Source organism: Oncorhynchus mykiss, chromosome 7 (genome assembly GCF_013265735.2).
Source record: "Oncorhynchus mykiss isolate Arlee chromosome 7, USDA_OmykA_1.1, whole genome shotgun sequence".
NCBI classification, from domain to species: domain Eukaryota; kingdom Metazoa; phylum Chordata; class Actinopteri; order Salmoniformes; family Salmonidae; genus Oncorhynchus; species Oncorhynchus mykiss.
The window spans coordinates 41,941,699-41,964,403 of record NC_048571.1 but is presented as its reverse complement, the minus strand read 5'-3'; the positions used below and the strand labels follow the sequence as shown (position 1 = coordinate 41,964,403).

The window sequence follows — 22,705 nt, the reverse complement described above, 5'->3', positions numbered from 1 at the left end:
GGAGGGGGGAAAAAATCACATTGATTAACTCTTTGGTCCTATCACAGTTTACTTACTAATGGTGCTGCCTACTCCAGACGACTCGTTTTTTAAAATCATTTGAGAAAAACATAAATTATATTTGGAATGCTAAACCAGACAAAATTAAACGTGCCCATTTATATAATGAATATGAGTTTGGGGGGCTAAAATGATTAAATATTAAAGCTTTAAACCTCTCACTAAAAGCTTCACTCATACATAAGTTATACTTAAACCCAAAATGGTTCTCCAGTAGATTATTAAGAAAGGCTCATCCGTTGTTTAAAAAGAAAAAACGTCCTTTTTGCCTTCATTACAGATTATCAAAATGAAATTGTTACAAGTATCATCGTTCCTTAAACAAGCCATACAAAGCTGGTTACAAATTCAGTTTTATCCTCCAGAAAGACTGAACAAATATTTAAAAAAATGTGGTTTAAACTCAAATATTTATTTTATTTTACCTTTATTTTACTAGGCAAGTCAGTTAAGAACAAATTCTTATTTTCAATGACGGTCTAGGAACAGTGGGTTAACTGCCTGTTCAGGGGCAGAACGACAGATTTGTACCTTGTCAGCTCGGGGGTTTGAACTTGCAACCTTCCAGTTACTAGTCCAACGCTCTAACCACTAGGCTACCCTGCCGCCCCAAATATACTGATTAATAAAAATAAAAAAACATTCATGGATTTCTTTTGTTGAAAATTGTATTTATTAATGATATTATGAATAGAAACAGGAGTTATGTCACATATGCAGCTATCGAAAATACAGTATATGGGAATATCTGCTCAATCCAAATGTACAACCAACTGATTGCAGCGTTAGCACACAAAAAAGGAGGCACGTGGAAAAGGGAGGGAACTTGTTTGCTTGTCATATATTAAGACAAATTGGCTGAAAGGAACTGGCATAAATAGAAAAATATACCAGTTTCATTTGAGGACAAAAATGTTGACTGCTGCGTCATACAGGCTGTAAAATAAATGGGAAGAGATTTGATATACCAATTCCATGTCACATGGTTAATGAACTGGTACAAAAAAAACTACACTTGATTCAGCACTTAGAATTTTTTTATTTAAATTATATAAAATTCTTGCCACCAACAGAATATGTATGGCGCATACAACAATCTCAGCTCTATAGATTTTGCTGCGAAGAGACAGAATCAATAGATAATTTATTCTGGTATTGCAACTTGTTTCTGGTCACAAGATCAGGAATTGTAAAAAGGATTCACAACACACTTAAAATTAACCTTACAAATAGCAGTGTTGGGCAATGCCATAGTCAATCAATAATACTCATAGGAAAGGTTCTCATCTTTATGTATATGTAGCAGAAAAGATGTAAAAAAATAAAAAAGATGTGTCATCCGAAGGGAAGGGTTAAAAAAAATACATTTAAAAAATAAAAATAATAGTAGATGTCTTTCAGTAACAGTCATGCCATGTCAAGGGGTGGAATTGATCGAGCCAGCTATCATGATCAAAAAACAACTGGGAACACACAGCACGAACCCAAGAGCCCTGACCTCCAATGAATAATCGGTCAATGTGTCCTGAGCAAGGCACAAAACCCTAATTTCTCCTGTATGTCACTCTAGATACGAGTGTCTGCTAAATTACTCAAATGTAAAATGTAGATGGGGAGGGGTCTCCCAACCAAATCTCGCTAAGGGCCCCCAAAAGACTAGAGCCGCCCCTGTCGATAACCTCAAAGTCTGAGTTCACGGAATTGATTGATGTTGTTTAAGCCACTTGTTCAGTGCACCAAATCACTCTTTCAATTTAGATACATATTTCATCTAGGTGTCTTTTTCAAAATGCAATATGCACTACTTTTAATTGCAATGTGTTAACAATACACTTAACTATCACTTAATCAAACTGCTCAAAACTAGTAACTACTGAACCAAAATTGTAGTTCATATATAGTTTGATAACTGCTGAAAACTGTACATTTCTATATTTTTATCTCATAAATATATCAATTTGACATCAATTTATGTTGGAAGGTAAATCCAAATCATAAATGGATGTGGCTATAAAAGCCACATCATTCTCCATCAGCCAGTGTGATTCAATAGGATTAAGTGGGAAAGAGTCACTATGTGCTACCATTTGGAATTATAGTGTAGTGTACAATGCACTGCTGAAATACCTGGGTTATACGCCACCTTTTTTCCACCCTCAATATTTCATGGATTGAATTGGACTACGACAACTTTCAGGATGAATCAAACATACATTTTGGATTCATCAATATATTTTGTGTGTAAAAGCTCACCAAACCTGTTTCGGTAATGATTCAAACATATTTCCTAACCCCAAAATGGGCCTAAATAATAATACATTATTTTTTAAATCTACCCCTTTGGTGCTGAAACAGAGACCAATATGCATGTCTTGCTTTCATTGATCCCTATACTCTGAAACAGTTCTCTATGTATTCTAGTGAGTCTGATAAAATCAGTTGGCCAGCAAGTGGGAGGGTTTTCAGCAGTTTAATTAAAATATAGAGTACACAAGGGAACCACGCCTGCAAAGCATGTTACACACCTGGATAAGCTAAGTCTGAATACCAACTTTTGAGAAATGCGTAGGAAAGGCGTACATTTTCTAAGTCTGAATCGGGCCCTATGTGAATAGTAAATGCCTTATCAAAATGCCCTATCACGTATTAACTGAAAGCTCTCTCAAATTCACAGTGATGCCAAAAACAACAGTGACTCAAACAAGCAGTGAGATCAAACAAGCAGCCTTGATCCCCTTCACTGAACTGCTGATGTAACTATTGGAATAGGGATGGAGAAAGAAAACAATTGAGGTATTATAGAGAAAGAAAAAGGCTAAGTTACTTGTGTGTTTGTCTGAGAGTCTTTCTCTACGCCATCATTGACTGATATAGAGAACCGTCAGTAGCTTATTGAATTCTCTCGCTCACTGTTTGTCTTCACGACATACACACACTCCGGATGACCTGTGAAAAGACCAACCGTGACGGTCACGATGACACACCAAAATCACAATGATTGTCTGGCACTGCACTCCTCCTTAAAATGGGCAATAACTATACAAATTAGAGTGGGATTCGCCCCTTTTCAATTTTCTTGTAAAATGACATACCCAAATCTAACTGCCTGTAACTCAGGCCCTTAAGCAAGGATATGCATATTCTTGTTACCATTTGAAAGGAAACACTGAGGTTTGTGGAAATGTGTAAGGAATGTAGGAGAATATAACAATAGATCTGGTAAAAGATAATACAAAAATATATATATATATTTTGTATTTTTTTTTGGTACCATCATCATTGAAATGCAAGAGAAAGGCCATAATGTATTGTTCCAGCCCAGGTGTAATTTAGATTTTGGCCACTAGATGGCAGCAGTGTATGTGCAAAGTTTTAGACTGATCGAATGAACCATTGTATTTCTGTTAAATTTTGTAGCAAGACTGCCCAAATATGCTAAATTTGTTCATTATTAACTTTGTGAAAAACTACACACTCAAACAATAGCATGGATTCTTTCACTGTAATAGCTACTGTAAATTGGACCGTGCAGTTAGATTAACAGGAATTTAAGCTCTTTTTACCCCCTTTTTCGTGGTATCCAATTGTTAGTAATTACTGTCTTGTCTCATCACTACAACTCCTGTACGGACTCGGGAGAGACGAAGGGCGAGAGTCATGCGTCCTCCGAAACACAACCCAACCAAGCCGCACTGCTTAACACAGCGCGCATCCAACCCGGAAGCCAGCCGCACCAATGTGTCGGAGGAAACACCGTACACCTAGCGTAACCTGGTCAGCGTGCACTGCGCCAGGCCAACCCCAGGGGTCGCTAGTGCGCGATGAGACAAGGATATCCCTCCCGGCCAAACCCTCCCTGACCCGGATGACACTAGGCCAATTGTGCGTCGCCCCATGGACCTCCCTGACACGGCCGGCTGCGACAGAACCTGGGCTCAAACCCAGAGTGGCACAGCTAGCACTGAGATACAGTCTCAGATGCAGTCCTTTAGAGCACTGCGCCACCCGGTAGGCAGAATTGAAGCTTTCTGCCAATATCAGATATGTCTATGTCCTGTGAAATGTTCTTGTTACTTACAACCTCATGCTAATCGCATTAGCCTACGTTAGCTCAACAGTCCCGTGGAAGGGACACCAATCCCAAAAAAGTGTTAAGGAATACCATTGATTCCCTGTTGTACAAATTGGGTAATCTTCACACAAAAAGAGTCATGGCAGTCATATGCCCTAAGAAACATCTATTGGTAGTTAGTGATCAACAATGAATAATGCAATAGACAGGCTATTTACAATTGTTAAACAATTGTATTGGTGAGTAAGCCATGGCTTCTTGCAAATACATGCAAAACTGTCGCAAATGAAATAACTAAATGAGACATCCAGATATTAAAGACACTTAAGAAAACATTAAGAGATAATGACAAGGGGCAGCAACTTAACTTCAGTCACCAGGATTCTGGACCTACCCAGGCTGTGAGCCTCATGCAGTAACTGTCTGGGAGCTGCATGTGGTCAAGACCAGAGGAGATCTTGGTTCTTAATCTCCTCTGGTTTTACCCGACAGGTATAAATACTGAGGCTGCAGAATCCAAGCAGGATGATCCAGTCTGAGGCAACCCCGCCCCCTGCTGCTCCCCACCACCAGACCTCTCTACAGAGCACTAACAGCTGCCACCTGGGCCCTGCCGCCAGCTTGGCCCTCAGCACCCTCCCGTCCTAATTATCACACTAATTTTAGTGTCTCAGACTAGACGTAACATAGTAAATGTAAATCCATGAGACCAGGCTGCAGCTAAAAGTCCCGCAGCGTCTGCATATGTGGGAGATTCTCTACTCGTTGAGAACAGGCTACACTGGCATACGGTGCCCTTTTAATAGATCAAAGCTTTATCAATATCTGCAGGATCAGATAATGATAGTACTCTACATAACAGAACCAAATATAACGTTAAGACAAAAACAAAAAAAAACTAAATTCTTATTCGATTTTAGAATTTGCATTTCTGGAGCCTATAACTAAAGGAGATCTACAAGCATATCCCCATGAAACTGATTGAGATCAAATAGTTGGTATGCAGATGGACATTTCACTGGTAAACCTCACAAAAAAAAAGTATCATTCACAATTGACAGTGGGAAATGCACACGGGAGGTTCTCTACAAGTAGAGCAGAGCCTGAGTAAAGCAGAGAATCCCACACATGCACAGAAGCTTTGGGACATTTAGCTGTCGAGAAGAAAGGTCCAGTACAGTCGGATGTGCAGTCTCGTCCTTTTCAATAAATCACCAATCACCATTTGTGCACTCCAAAGTTGAAATCCCACCTGCATTATTGGTAGCCAATGATTTGAGACTGATCTGATTATTTACTGGGTTACTTTGATATAAGAGAAAATCTCAGTCTGCTGAGGGATAGGTGCAGCATGACCTGTAAACTCCTCTTTCAAGCTTTGTCCATCTTGCCCCCCTGTCTCCCTAATATCTGTCTCCCTAATAACACACCTGGAACGACCTGTCCAAAACCACAGGCATCCCCCAGAAAGAATTACAGAAATTCAGAGCCTAATCATGTGGTTGAATTAAAATATACTGATAAGTGTTTCTGGAAAAGGGGATCTTATTTTTTTGTTTTTTAAATCATTGATAGTAATGGGAATTTTATTTGATTTAAAACACTGTGCACAGTGTATGGGGATACTACACAGAGTGCACAAAACATTAGGAACACCTTCCTAATATAGAGTTGCACCCCCTTTTGCTCTCAGAACAGACTCAATTCGTCAGGGCGTGGACAGACACTACAAGGCGTCAAAAGCATTCCACAGGGATTCTGGCCCATGTTGACTCCAATGCTTCCTACAGTTGTGTCAAGTTGGCTGGATGTCCTTTGGGTGATGGACATTCTTGATACACACAGGAAACTGTTGAGCGTGAAAAACCCAGCAGCGTTGCAGTTTCGACACTCAAACCGGTGCACATGGCACCGACGACCACACCCCATTCAAAGTCACTTCAATCTTTTGTCTTGCCCATTCCCCCTCTGAATGGCACACACAATCCATGTCTCAATTAAAAATCCTTCTTTAACCAATCTCTTCCCCTTCATCTACACTGATTTGAGAGGTTTTTAAAAGTGACATCAATAAGGGATCATAGCTTTCACCTGGTTAGTCTCATGGAAAGAGCAGGTGTTCCTAATGTTTTGTACACTTATGTACAAATCATAATTACAATCAGTTACTTACAGAAATTCTAACAGAAGGGAAGAAAAAGTTATGGGAAATAAAATACTTCTTTTTTTTAGACCTCATTAAATCTCACAGATGGTTAACTAGAGAAAAATCAATAGACATGTACAATTTTCATTTTGGAAAATAAATCGTCTGCCATCCCAAACAGATTCCACTCTTATAGCAGTTTGATACTCCCATCCCTTGCGAAGGGATTTAGTTTGGTTTGATTTATATAACAGACTCCACTATCCAAACGTTTCAGTTGAAGATATTGTCCACATTTCTGGCTACTAACAAGATGTTGCAAACATGGATTATCGAAGAATCCCCTTTGTGCTATTGTCATCATGTGGAAGTGGAGGATGTTACACATTCTGGTATTGTATGGGTTTACTCCCTGTTTTACACAATTTTATTATCTCTACATAAGGTTGTATTGGGTGACGAAGGGACAGATGCAACACGATATACAATCTCTTGATTCTGCTGGGGAAGGTTAGATTTTTTAAATTTTTACTCAGAAAACAAATGTGTCAGTACTGGATTCTTTCAAAATAACTGTCAAACACTATTATACACTAGGATTGATTGCAAAAGAAAGTAAGAGGTCTCAAGATTTGACTGATAAGTGGGACCAAGTAACTCGTGTTAAGAGGTATGGTTTTCATATACAAGGAAAGGTGCTCCTGATCGCCAGTCATGACAAATCTAGTTGTTTTTAGTATGTATGCATGCATTTTAACGTAATTCCTGCTCGTCTTTTTGTAATTTGGGGGGGACATTTATGTTTGTTTGCTTTTGTGGGTCCTGCACACCAAAGTAGTAGGCTGAAGAGGAGGAGATTGTGTGGGGGACCCTGAACCTTAAGCTCCCACTTCCTTATTATGGGATGGTTATTTGTAACAGCTGTCAATGGTATTACATGCCTACCATTTTTTTTTTGGGGGGGGGGGGGGGGTATTTTTTAAATACAGCTCCTTGCAAAAATGTTTTAGCAGCTCCTTGCATGTTTCTAATAGTGCATTGTGACTTGGCTTTAGTTTATCAGTAACTGAACCAGTTCTATGTGCTTCAACTAATGACAACTTCATTAAGCAAATCTGCAAACTGTATTAGAAAACGTGAGACCGCTATGGAACGCTACCACTATAGATAACTACTGTAAGACAGTTGTCAGACAACGTCACCAAAATGGTTATATTATTTTGCATACAAGGAGATATGGTTCTCATATTTAGAAGACAAATCCGACGGTCAAAAGAAAGATTACAACAGAGCAGTTCGTAATTAATTCACGGTTGCCTTCGATCGAAACGACTACCACTTGTCAGTGCTCTTGTTCCAGCTGTGTGAAGAACGGGACCTCGAGTCTTTGGAACCAGACTCAAACTACAGCGCAACACTAGCCAGTCCATTGGACAGCAATTGATATAAGCAAAGACATCTAGTCAGATCCAGAAGAGTAAAAGGGAGCTGTAATGAAACACATCCTTTCAACAATACTAAACATAGTAAATTAGCTCCACCGGGTCGCTTACCTCGTACAGTGAGACACCAGGGAGGTCCTAATGGCAAAGAGGTAGCCGGTAGTCTGCAGTACTCTACATCTTAATTCTGGTAGAATGGCCATGCCTGTGGGAGGAAACTCAGGGAGAGGGGTCGACTGCATCTGCAAAACATGTATTTTAGGTTGAAATCAAATGAAGGGGCCTTGCTTCAGATGGTCGACCCAAGATGATGGTAGACTGAAGAGCCCACACAAACTATAAACAAATGCCTGAGTTTCTCAATGTTATTTATTTTTTGCTGACCGACACCCAAGTTTGGTATGAGGGCGAGCTAAAGCAAAGTCTGCAATTGAACAGCTTTTGTACAAATCATGGAATTATGCTCAGCATTCACAATGAAGTCCACATGAATTGGTTGATCAATCTCATTTAATTAATTTCTGTACAAAATGAGAACGCATACCATACAAACTGTACATTTATAACATGCCAACAAAATACTATTGCCACAGCAAAAAGGGGGGGTGGGGAAAGAATGTGCCCATCTTCAAATTCTTACACAATAAAATATATACAAATCATAACCTACATAATTCATAGTTTCACATTTCTCCAATAGACAAGTCCTTTCTCCGTTTTCCTATTCCCTAGCAGACTGATGACGTGACTGCACTCAGAAATTCATCCAAAGAAACGCACATCTTTTAGCAAAGGAAGGCCCTCCCTCCAATCCCCCTTAATAAAGCATGTAATCTCTGCAACTTCCCCATGCTGCCATTACAATCCCTTTATCTCAAGGGGTCCGTTTATGGATGAATGTAGGGAGAGATGTTAAGATGCCCGGGGACGGTGATTTCCCCCACACAGAAACCCAGGGAACATAGCACCAGGTCAGTAGGATATGGTTGTTCTTGGGAGGCAGGTATATTTGGCAAATCACTCCATTTCAGTGAAGCGGGCAAACATGGCTTTGCGGACAGCGTCTTTGTAAGTGTCTGAGGCAGACAGGCCGTAGCTGCTGCCTTTGGTTCCCAGACCAGCTCCCTTCGCCCTCAGCTGGGCCTGTAGGGAGGTGACAGCAGGTCTGAGATAAGTAAAGCCGTTCAACACTGGCACATTTAAAAAAAAAATGTTTTTATATATCATAAAGAAATATAAATATATAAATATATATAAATAATTATGTGGGGAGACAGGCAAGAGGGAGAAAGTGGTTAGTGTACCCAAAAATGTAACCCTGGTCTCCGGTGCATATGTGAAGGAGAGTGTTACCACTACAACGTGGTTCTGCACTTAAACGAGAAAATTTAACAGACTTCGTTGTATATGAAAGATATCTTCACAGGTTTTGCTTTTGGGTTGAAGCAGCACTATTCAATTATTTTAACTGGATGAGATTCACCTCAATAGGTGCAGTGATGCCCTGCTGGTTGCGGCCCAGACCTCTGCCTTCCTGCCATCCCATGGCCTGCAGCATCTTGTTCCCAATGTTGTCACTGTTCAGACCGTCTTTGGTGGGTTGCTCATAGTTACTGCAGAGGAGAAGTGGGAAATGACAACACAATCATTGTTACAATCTCACGTCACAGAACATCACAGTGTACATTTATAACATACCGACAAAATACTATTGCTACAGCAAAAAGGGGGGTGGGGAAAGAATGTGCCCATCTTAAAATTCTTACACAATAAAATATATACAAATGATTGGGTAACAATGATAATAAGTATAAGCATGATTATAGCACAGTAGCAGCTTACACGACTGGTGCTGGCTGTGCTGTGAATTTCTTCTTTTTGGGTGCTGGGGGTTCAGGGATGCCGTATTTCTCTCTCCTCTCCGCAGCCCGGTCTCTGTACTTCATCTGTTCACAGGGAGTGAAATAGGAAATTCATGTAGAAACAAACCTGACAACAGGGTCTCTATTAACCAAAAGTCAATCAGTAACATTAGACCAACAGTCTTTATGTCCGAGTCTCACCTCGGTCTCTTTCCTCTCCAGCTCTTCCAGCTCAGCCTCACTCAGCTTAGATCTGCGGTGGACCTCCAGGTTTTGCTGGGGAAAGACGACAAGTAAAGATTAAGACACCTTCACACTGAATTCAGACATAAAACAAGCTCCAAGGTTCACATAATAGATGTTCATTTTCATAACAGTTTAGTGAGTAGACTAAAGTGGGGTTCTTCCTGGGCGTCAGGGATCAGCACCTTGTGAAGGTCAGAGAGCTGCTGGTGGCGCACCAGGCCGTCCTTATTGGGGAACTGTCTCCTACACAGCAGGCAGGCCATCTTCTTCCAGTCTGTCAGCTGATCCTGGCCCTGCTCACCACCATCGCGCTCCGGCTCTGCTGCACCCCCCTCCTCTGGGTCACTGTCCCCACTGTAGGCTGCCACCAGACCAACCTGGACACAACCAGATAGTTTACCATCCAACCAAGTAGGTACCATACAAGACTGGAAGATAAAAATGTATGATCTGTCATTTCAGAGCTTCCATTTGAGTCTATTTGTATCAATAGCTTACCTTGGCTGAGTTGGTTGGGGCCTGCTCCTCTGGGCGCTGCACTGCTTCTGACATGAGCATTTCCAAGCTTCCAGCCTGCTGCAAAGTCACAACACTAGTCACTGCCATCAAGTCACCTCGTCAATCTGACGCCATCAAGTCAAAAGTGTCACTGGATGAGTCCTCTAAAGCAGCGTTTCCCTGAACTCAGTCCTTGGGACCCCAAGGGGTGCACATTTTTGCCCTATCACTACACAGCTTGATGATTACGTGAATCAGCTGTGCAATGCTAGGGCAAAAACCTGCACCCCTTGGGGTCCCAAGGGTTTGGGAAACCCTGCTCTATAGGATTCTAGCCTTCATGGATAGACCTAAAATGGCTACCTTCTTCTCGAAGAGTGTGAAGCCTGCGTCGGCGGCCGCGGCCTCTTTCCTCTCCTCCTGGCTGACGGGCTGGAAGCTGCTTTTGAAGTTCTCCTTCTGCTTGTTCAGACTCTTCGCCCAGCGCTCCATGTCCTTAGCAATCTGGAAAGAGCATGACAACTCAGTCAAACTACACACACTTCAATACAACACCCCTTGACAGCAACAAGGGTTTCATGACATTGTCCTGATACCAACAGAATGTAGAGAAGGCAACACCCCCCCCCCCCCTTTTCTCATATACAGATGTACCGCCTTGACATCTGAAGCGAACCCGGTCTCCTCTGCGTACCTGTTGAGCCGTCTTGCTCTTGGGCTTCTCTTGTTTCCTCTCCTTGGATTCCTTAGCCTCTTTGCTAGCTGCTGCTGCGTTTGCCGTCTGCTCAGTTTGGTCGGCGGCTGAGGCAGGGACGTACGTCTGCTTCTCGCTGTCCCAGTACAGGTACTGCTGTGTTTGGGAATTATAGTAGTACTGGAGGAGAGAAGATAACTGTCAAAAACACATACACCCACATACCCCTTTCAGTCAACCCATGAGGCATGGTGGAACCATTCAAAATGGCAACAGAAAACATTGACCGGTGTGTGGGTACTTACATGGGTATTTGGGTCGTAGTAGAGGCCAGTTTCAGGGTCGAAGTAGTAGCCCGAGGACTCGTCATACTGGTAGGTGGAGGTGTCGGGAACAGCTGGGGATGAAGACAAGAGCATGGAAGATTACAAACAATCAAAAACCTGGCTTGAATAGAGTAGATCATTTTATATCTGAAAGCATTCCACTAAGTTTTTATGTTTAATTCTGCACTGGAACTTGCAGAGCCAGTTAGTCAGGAGAGGGAGGCTCCTACCAGTGTCTGTGGCCAGTCCAGAGAGTGTCGCTGTTGCTGTGGAAACCGGCGCTGTAATGGTTGCAGCTGCAGAGTGAACTCCGGTCTGTTTTGCTTCCAGTTGCTGGGCCAATTGCAGTGCCTGCAGAGACAATTGGCCATTGTGGGGAATCTTTAGGGCAAGCATACTGTCCGTGGTGCAGTAAAGGCAACGGTGTGTGTATTGCCAGCCCCATAGGTTAAAAGACAGAGACTCACCTGTGTGGCAGTGTGACTGATAAGGCGGGGTTGGTAGACCTGTGCAACCTGTGAGATCACCACTCCTGTAGCAGCTGGGGCCGCTGTGAAAAGACACCCAGGCTTAATTACACGCGTTCTCCTCAAACCAGAAGGCTATTTAAAAAAAAAAAGAGGCATGTACACAGAATGCAAACGTTGCCTCTCACCTCCCAGTATTCCGTTCCCCTGGGAAAGGTCTCCTGCTGCCTGCTGGTAGTAGGCCTGGTAGTCCTATCGACACAGCAGGGCACAGTTAGTCACACACATTTGAAGCGGCAGCGTCTGCAATGCATCCCAGGTATTTACAGACTGGGGTAACCATCATCGTACCTGTGTGTAGGGAACGTAGCCCTCCTCTAGGTAGCTGTACTCCGACAGCTGTCCTTCAGCACCCTGCTGTGGCTTGGAAGGAACATACTGACGGTTAGAAGGTGCATCGGGAAAACAAAACGTCACCGGTGACTGTGAGGAGATGTGGGTCTGTGTGCGTTTACCTGGCTGGAGGACCACTGGGCAGCAGCGATGGCTGTGCTGGCCACAGAGAAGGCACTGATCCGGTTACAGTCTGGGAGCAAGAGATCCCTGAAGAGACCAAGGAGAGTAGAGATTAGGGAGACATCTCCATCCCTATGCCCTCTTGAGGACATCCTCCACTGGAATTACGCTGAGAACACTATAACCCTAACCATTGACACCTCTTAAACCTAACCACGGACAACGCTGTGACGGGACACTCACTTCCTGGCACTCTTGGCATAGTCCACACCGATGGTCTTCCCATCCAGCTTGAGAGGGGGCTGCAGTCCTTGTAAGATAGTTAGGAGCTGAGAAGCCTCCTGTGATGCAGAAACAAAGCACTTAAGACTAAACACACTCATTTCACTTACAGAGAAAAGTTCATACAGACTCCACTAAATCAAGCCAAGGATGTTGTTGACCATTAACAATCGAAAATAGGGAACGTCACTGAAGAGACAGAGGTCGCTCTGTAAAGAAACTCAAAAACATTTTTTTTTTTTTTTTAATGTTGAGAGCTCTGCTGAAAGGCTGGCATACCAGAGGGGAGGAAAGCTGTACGAAGGTGAAGCCTCTGTTCTGGCCCGTCTGCTTGTCCTTGATGAGACGGATGTTGCTGGTTGACAGGTTGGCGTAGGGGGCCAGGGCAGTCATTATGGCCTCCACAGTGGTAAGGGGGGCGATGTTCCTAAGGATGATCGCTGGAGAGGACACACACATTCAGTATAAATTATCCCATTGGCTCTCAGACCCCCCTCAGGTCATCTGACAGGACTTATTTTCATGACGGCGGAGGGGTACTCACTGTCGCCGTAGTAGTCTCCGCTCTGCTGGGTCTCTCGGACTCCAGTGGTGTTGGTTTCACACTCTGTTGGGAAAAGCAGGAAGAATGAGAGGAGTGCATTAGCGTCGCCTCGCCCTCAGTACCCACGACAGAAGCCAGGACATGAGTTAGAAAATGTTCCTGCTCCACAGGGATTTGACATCCTCGCTATTCCACCTGTCAATTCTCACGTACGTTTTCAGCTAAATCTGGTTTGTTCACAATACTAAGAAATATGATTAGTCAGGGCTCTACGTGGACATTTTTTTTATTTTTTACAAGGAGCACATGTGCTCTAAGTTTAAAAATGTAGGCGCACGCAAAGAAATTTAGTAGCACAATGACAAATATATTTTTTTTAATTCCAGGTCGCATATCAAAATATTTTGGCACATGAGAGTAGAATGGTCGCACTGTAGAGCCCTGTATCTGTATTCTCTACTGCGCCTGCACCTGTGCGTAGTCCCATGGCATTGTCTCAGGCCATCCAGATGGGTGCAAGCAGTGGCTTCCTGATTCAGGAACTACTTACCAGCTTTGGATGCTCCGCACCTGAAGCACTTCAGCCTCCTCCGGAAATTGTACAGGCCGCACTGCAAGCAACCGGTCACATTTTTTATTGAAAATACAGCTACGTAGGTCCAGGACACCGCTGCCTCAGATGAATAGCAAACTAAAAGCAGTGCAGCATCGGGTGCTTACCTGAGCCAAACGCTCACACTGGCAACTAATGCAATCAGGCATTCCTACACCTAACAATGTGCTCAAAGTCATTTGGCAGGAGCTCATTCTGGACTATAAGATAACAATTGATTGCCTAACATTGTCACTACAGCATTTCAGATAGGAGTGGAAGGGGGAAACAGTGTAGGCAGGGTGGGATATGGAGTCAAGCCACAGCAGAAACTTACAGTGTTGCAGAGCCAGTCTTCAAACTTGTGCCGGGGGTTGCTGTAGTGCATGGCCACACTCTTGCCTTGGATGACCAGGAGTTTCTGTAAGAGGGGGGACAAAATGTTGGTCATTTCAAGGTTTCTTGGCTGGTGCAGGTCTCACTCTAGCTGCACCCAAAATACAAGCAGTGTTGGCAAGGAGGGAAGGGGGAAAGGGACCCCCGGTTGGCGCTTGTGTCAAAGACAGACGGAAGGATGTGTATGTGAGCTTGTGTACAGAGGGATCTTAAGGTGTTTGGGACCCGAGTGTCCAGACTGAGCCGGAGCAGAGTGTATGCTAACATGATAGAGATACTTTGATCGGCTTCCCTAGAACCAGGGATGTGCTTCCAACAGACAAATTAAATTTGCTAAGAAGTACAGCATGAATCAATCACTAAAAAGAAAAAAAAACATCAACTGACAAGTAAGTGCTCAAATTTGGAGGACAGTAGGCTAGGAGCCAGAATTCCTTATTTTCCCCGATGGCCTATGACTATCTTTTATCAGAAAAATGTATTCCTGAGTTATCTTACCAGTCAGATTGCAAGGTACTATAATCTCAAAGTGTTTTAAGGTAAATTTCCGTTAAATTAGGCTACATGGCTCAATTCTATTGACGTCGAACGTCTTAAAACCTTAGTCTTACACCCTGAAAATATGGGGGGAGGGGCGGTGAGATTAAAGAATTATCAGTGAAAGGTTACATAAACCCCTAAAACCATGCAGTCTTTATGGATACCATATTAAGATTCAAATATAGTATTCTCCAACTAAATTCCAACTTAAATCTACATTTCCTTCAAATCATTTTTGGTTCTTATTCAGTTCACTTTGGTTGCCATTTGGTTCTCTTTTTTTTTCTCTCCCAGATCTCCAAGGTAAAAACTAGACTTGGCGATTGTGAAGCAACCTGATTGGTCTCCATCCATCGGGTAGCATCTTGCAAGTGATAAAACTCCACGAAGGCGAAACCTCTGCTTATACCTAGAGACAGCATTCAAATATAGACGGGAGGAGTGTTAGTCAGAGTCCATGGGCACAACATTCAAACTCTGTCACAAACTGCTTCAGGACCCAATATGGCAAACAGTGGGCCCTTCATTTTGGGTTTTGCCATAGCAAGAAATCCTGCAGGATGACACTGGAACGTGCACCCTCTGTGTGCCTATATGTATTATTTTATTATTTCATTTGAAACAGCACTTGACTGGCTGATGCTCTTTACTTACCTTTTCGCTCCACATCTTAACAGAACGTAAAAGATTGTTTCTTCGCTTTTGACATTAATTCATAACGATTTCAGATTTTTTTTTTTTTTATGTTGCTATGGCAAAACTGAAGCCAATTGAAGCAGATTGGCCCTGTGGTCAAAGATGGCGGGGGAAAGGAGGGACTCCATGGAACGCCTGGGTCTCACCTGTCCTCTTCTTCATCAACCGGACATCTATTGGCTGGGGTCCCTCCAGCTGGTCCAGGGCAGCTCGGATCTGGAAGGCACAAGAACATTTAAATCCGTCGCCCTCAGTTCCGCAACACACTTCAGTTGATATTATATAGTTGCTAACGTCTCCTTTAGTTTCACTGTATAGTCTACTCTTCTTTGCACAAACCACATTACTGACCCGGTGGTGGGTCTAAAGCAGAGAGAGAGAGGAACTTACATCTCCCTCTGTGACGTGAAGAGACAGGCCCCGGAGCATGATGGTTTTACTCTCCTTCTCCTCCCCTGGCTCCCCCCTGTAGTCCTGCTCCGGGTAGTCTCCATCAGAGTGGTAGCCTTCTTCAGCTCCATCGTTGTTCCGCCGCTTCCTGTCTCTCTGCTGGCGCGGATAAAACAGCGTGGATCAGTGTATTCTCCTAGTCGTCAACAAGATTGGTTTTGGCTGCACTCCCTTGCCAAGTCATGTCAGACGCCCAGTGACTCGGAGCACATACCTCTGGACTGGCTCTGTTCCCCCGGTGTTCCCCTCCATCGTAGCGTTCGATGCGTCTCTCTTCACCCCAGCGTCGCGTGACGTGCTCTCGTTCCTGGTCTCCTCGCTCTCGCCTCTCACCCCGGCCCTGATTGTTGCCGCCGTATCTGCCGCTACGCTCTGTGCGACTCACCCTGTGCGTACACAGGCATAGACACAGTCAAAACGCAGATCTAATTTTGACACACTCAAGGAATAACGAAATGGTTTCCAATGTAATTATATGGCTCAAGATAACCTCCAAGTACTATGATTAACAATTTTAACATAACCCTTAAAATTATGTTTTTTTTCAAGCAGAAACAAATCTACTATTGCATTGTTGTGTGGGATTTAGTCTGTGTTACCTTGCAAGCCACTCTGCTTCCTTATACTGTGAATGCCACTGAAACTCTGCCTAACGCCCTAACCAGTTTATATCCTGTGCAAGTCACACATTCCTACATCATACTTCAGTGTTCATGTCCCTGGTGTTTTGAATGGGCTTGACCATTACATCAAATTCATTCGTATTTATGGATGAATTTACTTCTGCCAGATGCTAGGGATGTAAAGAGTCAACAATATGCATTGGTCCCCGGTTCAAATGATTAAGAAATTAGTGCATCAGTCCGCAGGACCCAAAACAGATCCAAATGTAGCAGGCATCGGTCAGAAAATCGATTAAAATGTTACGAATCGCCAGCTCACTAGCATTTTTTTAATTCTCCAAAAATGCCTTACTTTCTACCTTCCGAAAACACCTCATCTTCAGTGTCAAACTGAGCATGTCATTATGTTGACAATCGTTGATCTACAAGTCATTTTGGATGCCGAACAATCCCAGGCTATATCAGTAGCCTAGTCAAACTGCGCGCTGTGCGCACTAGCCAAGGGGAGATAGGCCTATTCTTGCATTCAAATGTTTGTCAAATGGCTGCTTGCACAATGTTAGGATTAGATATCGACCGATTATGATTTTTCAACACTGATACCGATTATTGGAGGACCACCATGAGCAATACTTTTGCTTTAAACAATCAGTATATATGGTCTTTTTAGATAGGGTAAAGTTGATCATTTCATAAAGAGGACTGAAATCACTTTTGCTACACGCAAAACTTCCAAACGGTCGAAACAATTCAATTATGAGACCGGAGTGAAATCCAAAGTTGTGCTACATATTCATTGGCGATGTTATAGCTATTGTTTAAAGAAATATTGATACATTACTAACACTTTTAATCTGAAAAAAAATGTATTAGTGGGTGATGGTGATTTCAGATGAAAAGTGTGTGTGTGTGTGTGTGTGTGTTTGTGTGTGCGGGGGGAGGGTGGGGTAGATGCCCAGTTTATCTTATCGCTCAGCTCAGGTGCCTACATACACCATAGATGTCAGTGATGGAAAAACAACCCAGTTGTCATATTTGGGTAAAAGATGGCTTAATAATTTTAAAAAAATACTCAAGTGAAAGTCACCCAGTAAAATACTACTTGAATGTCTAAAAGTATTTGGTTTTAAAGATACTTAAGTATCAAAAGTAAATGTATAAATAATTGATGACACCATTTTTACGGATAGCCTGGGGCACACTCCAACACTAATTTACAAATGAAGCATGTGTGTTTAGAGTCCGGCAGTATAAAGGCATTAGAGATACCAAGGATGTTCTCGACAAGTGCGTGAATAGGAGCATTTTCCTGTCCTGCTAAGCATTCAAAGTGTAACAAGTACTTTTGGGTGTCAGGGAAATGTACGGAGTAAAAAGTTAATTATTTTCTTTAGGAATGTAAAAGTAGTCAAATATAAATAGTATAGTACAGATACCCCCAAAAAACAGCTTAAGTAGTACTTTAAAGTATTTTTACTGAATTATTTTACACCACTGATAAGACAAATCATTTACACACATGCACAGAAGTCAGCTCAGACAGATACAGCTCAGAGGCCCAACTCATGAACTCCATCAGCATCAGATTTTAATTTAGAATGGAAAATGAATGTGTTTATGCAACAAATGTTGGGGCACAAATCATATCGCACCAAATTGCATAGATTAATTTCTCTAATCAAACAATCGCACTGAATCCTTTTAAACAAAAACATATCGTGTATCGGAGCCCATGTGGCTATCTAGATATGTATCAATTCATGTTGAACGGGAAAGATACACATCCCTACCAGATGTCTTTCATTGCGTTTTTAAGGAGGGAGACTTGTTTACTCTGTAGTGCTAGTAAAGGTGGAATGGTAATGTAAGCAATACATTGTTTTATAAATGTTATAGCCAGTTAGCGAGCTACTTGCCAGAAGGTACAGACCCTTCCAAAACGCTTTTTTACACTAACCAAACAAAGTAGGCGTCAAAGGAAAACCTGAACCTAGATCCCCCTACATATTGGTCTTGACGAGGAAAAAGAAAAGAAAAAAAACTGTCAGGGTAGATTCTCCTCTGCACTGCTCAACCAATCCAGTAAATGTGGAGGAGGGGGGTTAAAGATGGAGTGTGGCCTTGTTAAGGTTCAAAAGCGTACAGACGTTTCACCTAGTTAGCCCAGGGATTCGAACCAGCGACCTTTCAATTAATGGCCCAAAGCTCTCAAACACATGTTGTTACCAACCTTATTAGAAATGAAAAAAAAAAATATATATATATATATATATATATATATTTTTTTTTTTTAAATATATATATTTTTTAAAATATATATATATAAAAATATATATATATAAAAATATATATATATATAAAAAAAAATATATATATATATATATATATATATATATATATTTTTTTTTTAATATATATATATATATATATATTTTTTTTTAATATATATATATATATATATACACATTTTAAAAAATATATATATATATTTTTTTTTAAATATATATATATATATATTTTTTTTTAAATATATATATATATATATATATATTTTTTAAATATATATATATATATATATATTTTTTTTAAATATATATATATATTTTTTAATAGAGTATATTTATATTTTTTTAATAGAGTCTGATATATATATATCAGACTCTATTAAAAAAATATAAATATACTCTATTAAAAAATATATATATATATTTTTTTTTAAATATATATATATATATTTAAAAAAAATATATATATATATATATTTAAAAAAAATACATATATATTTTTTTAAATGTATATATATATATATATATATATATTTTTTTTTTAATATTTATATATATTCAGTGTTATGTAACACTGTAAATAGGAATGCGTGGTTTTGGGTGGATTTTTCCTATAATGTAACGATTGTGTTCCGAACTCAGTGCAGTTCACTAACGTTATATTGTTATGTCAATTTGTTACTCACCGCTTATCAGCTCCCATTTCAATGGTTGTCACGACTATCAAAGATTGGGGGAAGAGAACATTTTTATTACTTTCACGTCAGCGAACTTAACTAGCTATTTGGCATGTCTGCTAGAAGCAGAAGCTATATGGTGACTCATAAGACAGTACTCTATCATTGCTAAAGTTACGTTATGGCTAACGTTAGCTAGCTAGCTAATGACCTAACGTTACGATTTAAAACGAACCATCTAGTTAGCTCAAGAACAAACAGTAACACAACTGTACAGAAGCATATTAACTCACAATTTTTAAAAAATGTAGGAGATTCCCGATAATAATCTGTTTGCTAGATAGGTTTTTCAAACAATTCAAGTACTTGCACATTTCACATGAAAAATGGTTGTTGGTCTTCAGCACCTTCTTCTTCCCAAGATGCTTAGCGGCGGGTACGTGGTAAACAAAATCACAGAACAACGAGCCAGATGTTTCACAGGATGTATAAATCTGAAGCATCCGGTTGGTATTTCCACTCACAAGGAAGGAAGGCGAGGAAGCCCACGAGGAAGCCCAGTGGGAGAAGATAGATCGAGATGGATTTTGTCCAACATTCTGCACATTTTCTCATCGATGACACATTTGAGCTCAATAGAGTTTCTCTTTCCAAAAGTAAAATATGTTATGAACAGTGGACAAAGTTTTGTAGACTTTACCCTTTGCCAAAGTTGTAAAAAAAATGGCGTCGTTTAGGAGTGCAAGGGCAAGTTGAGTTCACTTCAAAATAGGCGTTCCCTAATGGCAAATGCAAATATATGCTAGATCGCGCCAATAAGATGTCGCTAGGTCGTGCATGGCTCTGCCCGCCTCCTTGATTGTTTTGCCGAGTATGATTCATTTGCGCCCATTGTAAATGACAGGTTGTGGTTTATCTTGGGTTATAAAAATAAATAAAAAACTTTGACAATGTTCTCTTCTTCTATAGTTTAATGACGTTCAAACACATTTTACGTGCAATAAGCCACCTACTGTATGGGTAGTAAATAATATCAAACAAAGTTGAACAAATAAATAAAAAGATACACTGACAGGGGGATGTTTTTTTATGTGGGGGAAACATCGTCATTCAGTTTTCTCTGCAATGCTTCAGCTGTTGATTCCTGCAGACCCAACAACCTTTCAGCCGCACCTACAATTATGTCCCCTCTACAACTTCTTGTTTGTTTGAGCAGCGTAATAAACACCACAAAATCCACGTCATTTACAATCAATGTATCAGTATCCCTCAACTGTTGAGCGACATTCTGAACAGGCTGCCATCCATAAATATAGACTTGGTTTCCTCTATCGTAATCGCTCCTCTTTCACCCCAGCTGCCAAAACTAACCCTGATTCAGATGACCATCCTACCCATGCTAGATTACGCAGATGTACTTTATAGATCGGCAGGTAAGGGTGCTCTCTAGTGGCTAGATGTTCTTTACCATTCGACCATCAGATGTGCCACCAATGCTCCTTTTAGGACACATCACTGCACTCCATACTCCTCTGTAAACTGGTCATCTCTGCATACCCGTCGCAAGTCCCACTGGTTGATGCTTATTTATAAACCCCTCTTAGGCCTTAGGACTGAGATATCTACTGCAGCCTTCATCCTCACATACAACATCCGTTCTGCCAGTCACATTCTGCTAAAGCTCCCCAAAGCACACACATCCCTGGGTTGCTCGTATTTTCAGTTCACTGCAGATAGCGACTGGAACGAGCTCAATAAACACTCAAAGACTCAATCATGGACACTCTTACTGACAGTTGTGGCTAATTTGCGTGATGTATTGTTGTCTCTACCTTCCTGCCCTTTGTGCTGTTGTCTGTGCCCAATAATGTTTGTACCATGTTGTGATGCTGCCATATGTTGCTACCATGTTGTTGTCATGTTGTGTTGCTACCATGCTGTGTTGTCATGTGTTGCTGCCTTGCTGTCCTAGGTCTCTCTTAGTGTAGTGTTGTCTTGCCGTGATGTGTGTTTTGTCGTATATGTATATATATATATATAAATATACATGAGGCCCATTATCAGCAACCATCCCTCCTGTGATCCAATGGCACGTTGTGTTAGCTAATCCAAGTTTATAATTTTAAAAGGCTAATTGATCATTAGAAAACCCTTTTGCAATTATGTTAGCACAGCTGAAAACTGTGCTGATTAAAGAAGCAATAAAACTGGCCTTCTTTAGACGAGTTGAGTACCTGGAGCATCAGCATTTGTGGGTTTGATTACAGCCTCAAAATGGCCAGAAACAAAGACCTTTCTTCTGAAACCCGTCAGTCTATTCTTGCTCTGAGAAATGAAGGCTATTCCATGCAAGAAACTGAATATTTCATACAACGCTGTGTACTACTCCCTTCACAGAACAGCGCAAACGGTCTATAACCAGAATAGAAAGAGGAGTGGGAGACCCCAGTGCACAACTGAGCAAGAGGACAAGTACATCAGAGTGTCTAGTTTGAGAAACAGACGCCTCACAAGACTCCTCAATTGGCAGCTTTATTAAATAGTATCTGCAAAGGCCTCCCGGGTGGCGCAGTGGTTAAGGGCGCTGTACTGCAGCGTCAGCTGTGCCATCAGAGACTCTGGGTTTGCGCCCAGGCTCTGTCGTAACCGGCCCCGACCGGGAGGTCCGTGGGGCGACGCACAATTGGCCTAGCGTTGTCTGGGTTAGGGAGGGCTTGGCCGGTAAGGATGTCCTTGTCTCATCGCGCACCAGCTACTCCTGTGGCGGTCTGGGCGCAGTGCGCGCTAACCAAGGTTGCCAGGTGCACTGTGTTTCCTCCGACACATTGGTGCGGCTGGCTTCCGGGTTGGATGCGTGCTGTGTTAAGAAGCTGTGCGGCTTGGTTGGGTTGTGTATCGGAGGACGCATGACTTTCAACCTTCATCTCTCCCGAGCCCGTACGGGAGTAGTAGCGATGAGACAAGATAGTAGCTACTAAAACAATTGGATACCACGAGATTGGGGAGAAAAAGGGGTATGATTAAAAAAATAAAAAAATAAAAAAATAAAAATAATAATAATAATAATAATAATAATAATATCCTCAAAACACCAGTCTCAACGCCAAAGGTGAAGAGGTGACGCCTGGGTGCTGGCCTTCTAGACCTTCCCCCTCCCTTCGGCAAATCAGACCATAACTCCATTCTGCTCCTACCCGAATATAGGCAGAAACTTAAACAGGAAGCTCTCGTGGTACGTACGAGTGTTGGTCTGACCAATCAGAATCTATGCTTCAAGATTGTTTTGATCAC

The 22,705-nt window shown here is 41.7% G+C and overlaps 1 protein-coding gene across 6 annotated transcripts; it reads right to left on the bottom strand.

Annotated features, from left to right (window-relative positions):
* Window positions 1-8,071: 8,071 nt before the first annotated feature.
* Window positions 8,072-19,867, bottom strand: LOC110527781 (RNA-binding protein 5-B). 6 transcript variants are annotated; one of them, XM_036983261.1, is made up of 25 exons: window positions 19,708-19,867; window positions 19,424-19,457; window positions 16,044-16,215; window positions 15,770-15,928; window positions 15,526-15,595; window positions 15,019-15,092; window positions 14,085-14,168; window positions 13,706-13,766; window positions 13,156-13,218; window positions 12,891-13,051; window positions 12,573-12,670; window positions 12,329-12,416; window positions 12,165-12,236; window positions 12,002-12,065; window positions 11,814-11,896; window positions 11,577-11,697; window positions 11,326-11,417; window positions 11,021-11,200; window positions 10,690-10,830; window positions 10,327-10,404; window positions 10,011-10,205; window positions 9,784-9,858; window positions 9,563-9,666; window positions 9,204-9,333; window positions 8,072-8,863 (listed from the first exon to the last, which is right to left on the bottom strand). In XM_036983261.1, the coding sequence occupies exons 2-25, from the start codon at window positions 19,438-19,440 to the stop codon at window positions 8,738-8,740; spliced, it is 2,508 nt and encodes an 835-aa protein (XP_036839156.1). In that variant the 5' UTR covers window positions 19,441-19,457; window positions 19,708-19,867; the 3' UTR covers window positions 8,072-8,737. The 6 variants fall into 6 exon arrangements, with proteins under 6 accessions (XP_036839156.1, XP_036839158.1, XP_036839159.1 ...); XM_036983263.1 differs by having other exon boundaries at window positions 10,327-10,401; XM_036983264.1 differs by having other exon boundaries at window positions 12,165-12,230.
* Between the last annotated feature and the right edge of the window lie 2,838 nt (window positions 19,868-22,705).